The 11,722-nt window shown below is 40.6% G+C and overlaps 1 protein-coding gene across 1 annotated transcript; it reads left to right on the top strand.

Moving 5' to 3' along the window:
- Positions 1-10,620: 10,620 nt before the first annotated feature.
- On the top strand, positions 10,621-11,043 carry RB195_018680 (uncharacterized protein; the record flags this gene model as incomplete). The annotated part of the gene is made up of 1 exon (XM_064186231.1): positions 10,621-11,043. One exon carries the CDS (start codon positions 10,621-10,623, stop codon positions 11,041-11,043), a length of 423 nt encoding a protein of 140 aa, XP_064042112.1.
- Positions 11,044-11,722: the final 679 nt, after the last annotated feature.

The raw sequence follows: 11,722 nt of genomic DNA, 5'->3' as shown, positions 1-11,722 counted from the left end.
ACGAGTACGGCAATTGGAAAACCCCAGCACAGATAAGACCTCTCTGTCTTCCTTGTATTTCCGATGAAATGAGCGCTGCCATTAGGCGGTATCTAAGGAGAGCAGACCTGGACAGCTCCGTTTCGGTCATTGAAATACCACCGAACACTGCTAGTTCGGAATCGTTTGTACGATACCATCTGTACAACACCGAACTGTATTATTTGTCCCACAGTTAGACCAGGAGACTGCTTGAGATCTGGGGTAATCTACCTGATTTCTTGTACGTACTGTGGCGATGAGTGTGTCGGTGAAACGGCACGACCGCCGTATGTATGCATCAAAGAGCACGTGAACGGCAAGAATAGGTTACGAGAATGGACACCTTTAGGTGCCCATAGAACACAAAAACGGAACCGATTTTGAAATTAGGGTCCAAATCTTAGCGCACGAATCTAAAACGTTGGCTCGAAAATCGCTGGTGGGCATTTTGGATCCAAGCCAAAAACCCTAAAATGAACCGCTAGGGCGAATGTCTGTCGATAACGCGGGAACTCGCGCCATATCAGAACAAAGGACGTAGTTCCAGAACAGGTGCTTCAATTTTGGCCATAAATGAAATAGCTAAGGTAGGAGCCAATCTCTGTCCCATAGCTAAACCTTTAGGTTGTGCAAAGTAATTTCCGGACCATCTAAAGATATTGCAGTCGAGGCACGCCTTGAGAAGAACCATCAATTGGGAGATTGACAATCCGTGCAAATTGATGGTTTTTATGTTATCTTTCAGCAGTTCGAACATAGCCTGTATCGCAGAGTCATTAGATACATTCGTATACAGTGCTCCGACGTCGAAAGACTCCGTGACACACTCTCTTGTCAGGTGTGCGGAGCGTAGGTGGTCTAGGAACATACGAGTATTTGTCAAATGGGCAGGTAAATGGCTCAATACTTGCACAAATATTGTGTTTAGGAACCACCCTATCCTATCCGTAGGACCTCCTACACTAATAATTATAGGTCTTACTTTGAATGTGGCAGGGTCAGTGGAAGCCAAATCACTGCTGGACTGGAGTTTGTGCGTCTTGATAAGGAGATAGAGCACTGGACAGGTCGGCAAGTCAATCTTAAGGCGAGCAATGAAAGAAGGAGGAAACTCAGCGGATTTCGCTACCCTAACCCATTGGTTGTTTAAAAAACGTAGTGTATAATACCGAGACGATGCCGAGGTGAACGAGCACGGCCATCGGAAAACCCCACCACAGATAAGATACCGTTTGAGATCCGGGGTAATCTACCTGATTTCTTGCACGAACTGTGGCCACGAGTATGTCGGTGAAACGGCACGACCGCTGTATGTCCGCATCAAAGAGCACGTGAACGGCAAGAATAGGTTACGAGAATGGACACCTTTAGGTGCCCATTCTCGTAACCTATTCTTGCCGCGTGAACTCGCGCCATATCTCGAATGGTTCTTCCGATCCGAATGTGACATTCGAACCATTCGCCCTCGTCATTCGTCCTCAGTCAGCGGTCCACGCTAGGCGTCTCCGATCTAAGGTGAGCACTCAGTGTTGTCGTTAAATTGGTGACTGAAAGTAGGCGTGGAGTTTATCAGTTTAGAGGAGAGGTTGGTCGTTTAAGTTGTAGATTGAATCGCCCATTTCAGGTTCTGAAGAAAGGGATATTGTCGAAACGTTAGCCAATAAATTTATTTAACAACCTCATGTACAGCATATCAAACTCCATGCTACATTCAACTATGCCGAGGTTCATTGAAAGTCGAACTTTTCAAAATGTTGAGAAAAAACTATATAGAAGAGATAGATGTATATTTATATTTATACGGACTACTTAATCCATGTGAGATACTGTAGCAGTTTGTAAAAGTTTCGATTTGTTTGTTTTACATAAATAAAACACTACTATTTCCTATTTCTGGGATTTCGTGTGCAATCGTTTGATGTATCTTTATACGTACGATCGATATTGCGTAAAGAAACAATATCAAAGATAACGTGCTCCTGCGAGGCATGTTTCGCACCTTAGACGATGGTGGCCGAAGATGGACGATGTGATGGTCGGGGCATAAGGCGAACGCAGCGCAATGCTCTGCTGACGCTATTAACTGCTGCGCAGAGCAATTAACGATAGCCGTTGCCAGTCGTTTCCCCTAAGGATAGGTTGTCACGGAGGCTGCGGGTACCTACGCGTACGCACCCGTCTCTTTTTCGTCTTTTCTTTCATAATTCTCCCCAGTTTGATCTTTATTATGGCATCTATACAACAATAGATTCGTGAGCGTGAGCTTTACAGATTAAATGTAATTAGAACTTTCAAGACCTCTCAAGGAAACACTTTTTGAAAAAAATTACCTACCAGTACACATTACCAAGGCTGAGTCCGAGATAATTGCGCCCCAAGGATATACGATTTTTGCGTGAACATATTTCTCGAGAAATGAAATGATAGTTACATATTCGTAATCTACATACTTTTGCGAGCAATTTGATATCTCTCACAGCTATAATTCCGTGACCCTGAAGATTTTCTAAATTTGACTAAAGTGACATGTCTCAACTCTAAGAACGACCGACATTACCGGCTTAAAAATTTCACAAAATCTGCAAAAAAAACTATTTGTTGTAGCATGCCCTTATCTTCTGATTTTCCAGATCAACATGATTTTCTGTTTTTTGCAGCTAAAGTCACAAATTCGGTGTTTTGCATTTCTTATTCTGATTTTTGACAGTTCGTAAATCGCTAACAAACTAGGTTTACCATCTGTCTACATAATACAATAGAAAGCAGTCTTTGTCCTGTGATTTGTTACCAATTTTTCTCTAGTATTTCTCAGCTGCGGTCAGTTTTCAATCTGCAAAGATAGAACTTTTCATGTGTCTTCGCAGAAATCCTATTTTTTGCGATTTCTTGGAAGTTTCTTAACATATCAAGTGGATATGTATTTTAAGTAGAAAGAGATCTACCGAGTGGTGTCAATTTCAAAAAATTCTGTATTTTTCAAATTTTCATCACGAACTACTTCAGCCTCTATGGAAGGTTACTGTCATCTAGGCACGCTGACTCACCAGATACTTTAGGACACACATCGAGTTACGGCTGTGTTACCGCATTGATTACTACGTTTGAAAAAAATAGAATAACTACAGAGAAGAATGCTTTACCTACAGGGCGATGTTCTTCAGAATTGTTTGATTTATTCCCTTTTTATTCAGTTAACTTTTTTTCCTTTCACCTACATTTTTTGCTGTTTGAAATTGAAGTAAAGCCATCAATTCAAAGAACTAATTATGTTTAAACGAATCTTTCTACGATGACTGGAATGGAGCAAACGAATGACGAAGTAAAATGAAGAATCACTGAAGTACAAATCTGAATACAACTACCAGAAATGCTAAATTCTGAATTCAGAATTGAATCAAAGATTAGCAGCTCAGTAAGAAGAATAGAGAGAATAAAGAATAGGAATAAAGCACGACTATCTCGAAAGATTTTGTTCTGTGAAAAAAAAATTCTTCTCTGAAGTTATTCTATTTTTTTCAAATTTAGTAGTCAGTGCGGTAACACGGGGAACGGTAAAGAGGGTCCCGGCGGATTCTCCGCGAATGCCTCCGAGACATAGCGTACCCAGTGGATATGCCGGCGGATAAGCGAGCATACCTCAAAGAGGTCACGCTCCAGTCGTTCATGAAGACGCAGACAACCGTATTAGATGTTCTTCTAGCCACAGAGACGCAGAAAACTGCGCAGTTACAAGGAAGTATGCAAAGGAGAGTGGTGTGAGCTGTCGAAATTACCGAATAAGTCGAACAATAATAGTGTTAGATAGAAGTACATGGGATTTGTATGGTATTCTAATAAAGAAAGGGAATGAGTTTGCCTTTATATCTCCTTCAGAAAGTCTAGAAATCTTACCAAATTTGAACTCTTTTTTTCCTGTAAGTTCCAAGAAGTCAGAGATGCAGAAGTTCAGGAATAAATTAAGCTAAAAAAAACTTGGGAGTTACAGGATAACGATAATTCTCATTACCGTTATTTTTAAGGGCTGGAATATTACGTTTCAAAGAAAATTTTTATGCACGTAGTTTGAAGCTATCAGATACATCCTTATCTCATATTTCACGTGAGGATTTCTCTTGCTTCTGGTACGATTACAAAATTGAGATCACCTCACGTCACAAAATTGCAGTGAATGTGTCTGATTCTCAAAGACAATTTAGTATATAGTGAATTATATCCTAGCCGTTGATGCAGCGTATGATTAACGGTTGATGAGCAGAGTCAGTTATTTAGGTGCCAACGAAAGTGAATCTCTTTAGGACACACACCATCGCTAATTGCTCTGACGAGGCATGACCGGGGCATGCTGAAAATTCCGCCGGGACCCTCTTTACACGCACCCCGGTAACACAGCCGTAACTAGATGTGTGTCCTAAGGTATCTGGTGAGTCAGCGTGCCTAGATGACAGTAACCTTCCATAGAGAAACTAAGAATCAAGAAACTTCCAAGAAATCGCAAAAAATAGGCTTTCTGCGAAGACACATGAAAAGTTCTATATCTTTGCAGATTAAAAACTGACCGCAGCTGAGACATATTAGAGGAAAAATCGTAACAAATCACAGGACAAAGACTGCTTTCTATTGTATTATGTAGACAGATGGCAAACCTAGTTTGTTAGCGATTTACGAACTGTCAAAAATCAGAATAAGGAATGCAAAACACCGAAGTTGTGACTTTAGCTGCAAAAAAAAACAGAAAATTCTGTAGAGCTGGAAAATCAAGAGACAAGGTCATCCTACAACAAGTAGTCTTTTTTTGCAGATTTTGTGAAATTTTTAAGCTGGTAATGTCGGTCGTTCTTAGAGTTGAGACATGTCACTTTAGTCAAATTTAGAAAATCTTCAGGGTCATGGAATTATAGCTGTGAGAGATATCAAATTGCTCGCAAAAGTATGTAGATTACGAATATGTAACTATCATTTCATTTTTCAAAAAATATGTTCACGCAAAAATCGTATATCCTTGTATCGTATATCCTCGTATCGCAATTATCTCGGACTCAGCCTTGGTAATGTGTACCGGTAGGTAATTTTTTCAAAAAGTGTTTCCTTGGTAGGTCTTGAAAGTTCTGATTATATTCAATCGGTAGAGCTCGCGCTCACGAATCTACTGATGTACGGATCCCGTAATAAAGATCAAATTGATGCGAATTATGAAAAAAAAAATACGAAAAATCCGCGTTCTTTTCCGTCTTTTTTTCGTTTTTTCGTCGCGGATCCGCGTCTTTTTCGTCTTTTGTCGAAAAATTAGCGATCCTACTGGGCAACACGAAATAGAGGTAAAATAAGTGTAAACTAGGATGCACGAGTCGCTGAATAACGTCATTTACAGTAAAACTCACGCAGAGCAATCTTGCAGGGTTGCAGAGATTTGAGTAATACTTTGTGTTTCTATCTGTCCTACTTTTTTGGAAACCTAGTTCAGAGAAATAGTGATTTTTTTATTTTTGGATTTTTTCCCAGCTAGCTTCGGGGAGAACAAGGACACTTGGAGGAATAAAAATTTGCAGTTTAGAGTTCTTCTTGACTTTTCAAAAGATTTCTGCGGGTTGTTTAAAGGCATCACTCCACGAATCTAAGGTGGTACGGATTTCAGGTGGAGTATTGGCATACGGAGATACAAACATAGTAGATTATGGAGAGGGGGTAATTCCGTCCATTTCTTCCTAATTGCCGTAAAAAGCGGCCCAGAAGATGTGGCGCATACACAAGGCTGGCGCGCTCCAATCGAACTCGTTGTAGAAGATTGCACGCCGGATCGCTCGAAGCCGTATCGTCCGGGCCGTTTTTTACGGCAGTTAGAAAGAAATGGACGGAATCACCCTTCTCTCCATAATCTACGATCCCGTATATGAATACTCCACCTGAAATCCGTACCACCTCAGATTGGTGGGGTGATGCCTCTCGTATTCAGAATAATAAAAGTCATTGATTCTCCCTACTCAAAACAGTTATTTTCAGGAAATGTACGAAACGTACATTAAATACTCGATGAACCCTTTCTACACCATCAACTCTGCCATAAGATCTTCTGCGTTTGAGCAAAAAGCGGCTTTGTATGGTCGGAAGTATCTGGTCTGATCCCGATATTTAATGTAATTTGTCATTTATTGATTTGATGCGTAGACAAAAATCCGGATTTTCGCAGTTTTCCTCGCTTTGCGGCTACGGTAGTCCGATTAAAGGCATCACCCCACGAATCTGAGGTGGTGCAGAATTCAGGTGGAGTATTCTTATAAGAGATAGTAGATTATGGAGAGGGGAGTGATTCGGTCCATTTCTTCCTAATTGCCGCAAAAAACGGCCCGGAAGACACGGCTTTGGGCGTTCTGGTGCACTATTTTCTATAAGGAGCTCGACTGGAGCGCGCCAGCCTTGTGCCTTGCCCGCCGAATCTTCCGGTTTTTTACGGCAATTAGTAAGAAATGGACGGAATCGTCCTCCTCTTCATAATCTACTATCTCTTATAAGAATACTCCACTTGAGATTTGCACCACCTCAGATTCGTGGGGTGCCGCTTTTAATCGGACTACCGTAGCCGCAAAGCGAGGAAAACTGCCAAAATTCGGATTTTTGTCTGCGCATCAAATCAATAAATGCCAAGATACATTAGATATCAGGTATGTGTGTGACTTCGAACAAAGTCCAACAACTCAGCAAGTGGATTATAAAAACGTATGCAATTTGCAATTTATAGATGGGACTATTTCCTGCAAGGTTCTCGTTTAAATATATTAACATTCCTCTTCGTTCCCTTGCAATTTTATTGAGAAAAATACGGGAAAATCTGCTAAAATTCCCTGCTTTTCTCAACTAGCTTTCAAAAACAAAACTAGATGGACTCTAAGAACACCAATTTATCTATTTGAACAGCATAATTCTCCATCTATGAATCATCCGTCGTCATCTGGCTCTCTAATTTTCTGCTGCATTGAGTTATAAATGATTATTTCAACCTAGCAGAATCCGCACCAACTATGCTCTCATTACCAATCAGATTCAGTGTTGATCGCTAAAATCAGCGCCAAGTTGCGAATAAATGCTTTAAATTTACTTTTATTGTTTATTACTCGTGTTTATTTAACCTACTGTTAGTTGTATATTTTATTTTTGTTTGCATTTATTTATCAATTTTTCAACTGTTTAATTTTTTATTACATTCTATTTTTGCTTATTGCTGAATGGCCACATGAGCGACTATGTTAAAGAGAAGGAGAAGGGAGTGGGGGAGGATTGTGTACCGCACTTGACCTTGCCCCCGAACGCTACCTTCAAGCTACTCTTAATTAACAAACTCGACATATAGAACGAACGGACGCTAATTGGAGCCTATTTATAATCGTTATCACGTCGTTAGTGTGAACTGGTACATGCATGAATGATTACTTTCCAAGAGATTAGTTCAGCTTCTTTGCTGCTCAGGATATAAACTGTATTTGAAAACAATGGTTGGTTGGTTAAAACAATGGTTGGCTTGTTACAATTACATGGATGTCATGGAACACCTAGAAAACGTAAACATCCGTTTTCTTAGGACACAAGAAAAGTATAATCAACTTTCTAATCATAAGTTCTACTTCCATCGAAGTGCAGGAACATTTGATTACAAATATAAACAGAAGTCTTTCATGCAGCCGCAAATAATCAGGCATGTTGCTATGTTGTCTTAGTGACCTTAATGGTTTTCGTTGCAGACTATATACCGTTGGACCTTCTTTCCAACTCCAATGTCTATCGGAATCAGTAAAGGCACTGGAAGCAAGCACCAGCAGAAGACTGATGTCAGGCGTAGGCGGGCCTATCATTTCGAATACTGTCAATATATTCGGGGACAGCGATTATGACCGGGACCGGGCACACCAAGCTAGTGTTAATATATTTACTAGTAGCTCATTCAGCTGCAGCCAACCGACTGCCATCTGTTGTATTTCGCGTGCAAAAGTCGTGGATCAGAGAAGGTCGATCGTCTACAATAATCGGTTTGTCTACAATACCGTTGTAGACAAACATCCGAGTTATGTCAGAATTTGTGTACAGTAGCTTTGGCGTAAGTACACATGCTAAGCATATTCTATGCACGAACTTAGTCCAGAGTGCAGTGTTCTTTGAACGCCATTCAGAAAATACATACCAAGCCTCAGAATTTTTCTTATAGACACGTTTCTTTGCTGCTGTTAACATAAGGCGTGGGACTGCGGATTTTTATGAAGTTTGAAGTCAAGACTACCCATTTCTTATCAACTTTTGTCGTCTTTCCTCTTCCCCAAATTTAAAGTTTTCCATAGATAACATTTTGGAGCAGGTTCCCTTTTTAAAGGACGAATTCAGCCTCGTTTTCATATGCAGAGGAGACGTCGAAGTATAGCAATGTAGCGTGAGGACTGAAAAGCGCCCATCACGTGGAAATCGTATGCACTAAATGGATTTTGCTTGCATTGATTGCAGTCCTGACGCAGCAATGCATAACGCCGTCAAAAACTAGACATCACGTAGGTTTTGTAATGAGATGCTGCCCTTTTGTCACGCAGTAGATAGTTGTAAAAAGTTTATTTCTTCAATCCACTTCTTCTTCATTCATTATGTTTTTGTTCCCTGCACCAATACAACTATGCAGCTATACTACGCTATCTACCACTATACAACAATACTTTTCTGTCACTGCGATGCAAATCGCGGGAAAAAAGTGAGATGCGATGAAAAGAGATGTGGAAATTCCAAACGTTTCCAGCAAACGCTCAATTCATTCGACACTAGCTCCGACTGTCTTCAAACAAATTTTTGATTACACCAAGTTCAGATTGATTTATTCACTTGATAAGTGCAGAATATTGTAACCATTTTGCCTCACCATTAAAGTTACATAATGCCTCCTTCTTGGCGCTATTTGAATTCTCATAGTTAGTTCTAGTTCGGCAGTGGAGCGTGAACATGTAGGCACAATTACTTACTGTAATAATACAAAGTTGGCTTACTGAGAAACTGCGAACAATTTCATCGGCCTGAAAATGCTAACTTGTCTCCTAAAAGAAGGTTAAGTATTGCTGTGGGAAAGAAATCTGTGCCAAAGTTAATTGATGGATATTGAATGAATAGGAAAAAGTAAACTTGTGGAGGGACAGTAGGTCAAACATGTACATATTCATGCTCTCCTGTCATGCCAACGAGGTTTAGATGAAAGTTTATTGTTTGCCTGACGTCGACAAACTCTAGTCAAGACAAGTCTTTATCAAAGGCTTGTAAATGGTTCGAGTTCTCTAATTTCATGCATATCCCATCAAACTCCTCCTCGAACCCTGCCAAGCTTCGATATTGTTCTGAGTACACCACGCAAAACCTTCAAAAAAAAAAAAAAAACTGACTAATCTCACCGAGTAACTGTGCTAGTGAACCACCGCGTTCGTATATATTGTCACCAATGAGATCTACGCATTCTGCAGTATACTCAAGCACTTATGTCTAGATAGTATTAAGAGACTACATATTAGATAATCTTACAGCTCACACGGTGTTACGAAAGACATAAAATCATCATTAATTGATGAGCACTCATTTTTTTTTACTCATGGGTGGATTCTTGACAAAAATTCAGGATGCTTCCAATGCTTTGCTAGCAGATATTTCTTTCTTTCTTTCTTTGGGACAAAGGCTTGCTCTAGTTCTTGCCAATTGCTTTATGAGCAGGATACAACTACCAATTATAGAACGCCTTCCATACATGTTACTGCTATTATATCGATGATTGCTTCGTTGTGACATCAACGCAATCCGAAATGGTTGAATGCTTTAGAATTTTAAATGAGTGCGTAAAACTTACCCGAGAGCAACCAAGGAATTGTTGGCTGCCTTATTTGAATGCTCAAACAATACTGTACACTGACATTGCAAGTGTGAAAAGGTATTCAAGGAGAGCTTGAAAAGCATACTGATAAAGGAAACATCGGCTCATCCTGTTGGGATGAAAAAGGCAGTTGTCTACAGTATTTTCAAAACAGCTCAATCAAATCAATTGTGTTAACAGGTGAATGTGCACAGGAGATAAAGTGAAGAATCACCAAAACTAGCCATAAACGTAGGTTGTTAAAATGGTTGCATGAGATCGAAATTTAGCACTCAATCTCGAACGACAAATAAAACAGTGAGGACTTCACATGAAGGCTGAATTCCCTGTTCATTCCCTTTGTTTCTGATTCCTTAACTGCTGGGATAAGCCCTGTTCTGATATTGTATTGGTGAAGAAGCATCAAGCGGTAGTTCGTTCTTAATGGCAGCATACCACGAATCTAAGGTGGTGCGGATTTTAGGTGGAGTATTTGTACACGGGATAGTAGATTACGGGGAGGTCTGTGATTCCGTCCATTTCTTCCTAATTGCCGTAAAAAAACGGCCCGGAAGATGCGCGCGTGCACAAGGCTGGCGCACTCCTTCGAACTCCTTGTGGAAAATAGTGCGCCGGAACGCTCGAAGCTATCTTCTGGGCTGCTTTCTACGGCATTTAGGAAGAAATGGACGCAATCACCCTTCTCTCAATAGAAATGGACGGAATCACCCTTCTCTCAATAATCTATGATCCCGTGTACGAATACTCCACCGGAAATCCGTACCACTCCAGATTCGTGGGGTGATGCCTTTAATAGACTCTACGATAGGCAATGTGTATCACAGTGTGGCGTCGTTTGTCCACTCGATAAAAGTGGAGATTGTGCGAAGATCGGGGTAATCTACCAGCTAAAATGCTTGACGTGCAATGTCATTCATGTTGGAGGAACTGGTAGGATGACGAGCCTGCTTATCAAAGAACATTTGGCTGGTAAAAGGCGTGGAAATACGGAGACACCATCAGGGCGACAGAAGAATGAGAAAGATGATGGAATTGAGTTTGAAATAAACTGCACGATATTAGCCCACGAGAAAGAAATATCTGCAACGAAGACATTGGAAACATTCTGGATTTCCGTCAGGAATCCATACATGAACAACCAAAAATGAGTGCTTATCAGTTACTGGTGATTTTATGCCTTTTGTAACACACTGTAAGCTACAAGATTGCCCCACATGCAGTTCCTTAACGTTATACATACATCTATACTTAAATATACTGCACAATGCGTAGGCCTCATTCGCCTTAGGTGGCAAGCTGTAAGACAGTCTCACCGACTAGACTAGGTGGTGAACCACCTCCGCTAGTCAGTGAGACTGGTCAGTTTGTTTTCGTTTTTAAATTTTTGCGTAGTGTGCCTAGAAATATATCGAGCCCTGACAAGAAAAGAGGAGAACATCGTTGGCATAACAAGAAAACATAAATACAGTTCCGAATGCCGAGGTTTCAAGAAGAGAGAGCTTGGAGGTTGGCAAGTCAAACACTCCCTTTTTATATAGCCAGTAATTCCCTTTCACGCGCATTTAGAAATTAGGTTGTGATCCGTGAAGGTAGCAGGCAGAGACCACGCGAAGAAGCACCACGTGGGAATACATATGTGCCAAATGGTCCTAGAATTCGCACCCCCTTGCATGAATGAGGAAGACTAGGATTAAATCTACGTTGCCGAAAACGGTCCTCTTACTTTTCGCTACTGCCGACAATTCACATCAACAAATGTGATATTCATTCGATCAATCAGTCACATAAGTGAGTGAACCGGTATATTGCTGGGTGGACACGAATTAG

Source organism: Necator americanus, chromosome II (genome assembly GCF_031761385.1).
Source record: "Necator americanus strain Aroian chromosome II, whole genome shotgun sequence".
NCBI classification, from domain to species: Eukaryota; Metazoa; Nematoda; class Chromadorea; order Rhabditida; family Ancylostomatidae; genus Necator; species Necator americanus.
Note: the sequence above shows the minus strand (reverse complement) of the source record. Positions and strands in the feature narration are given on the sequence as shown.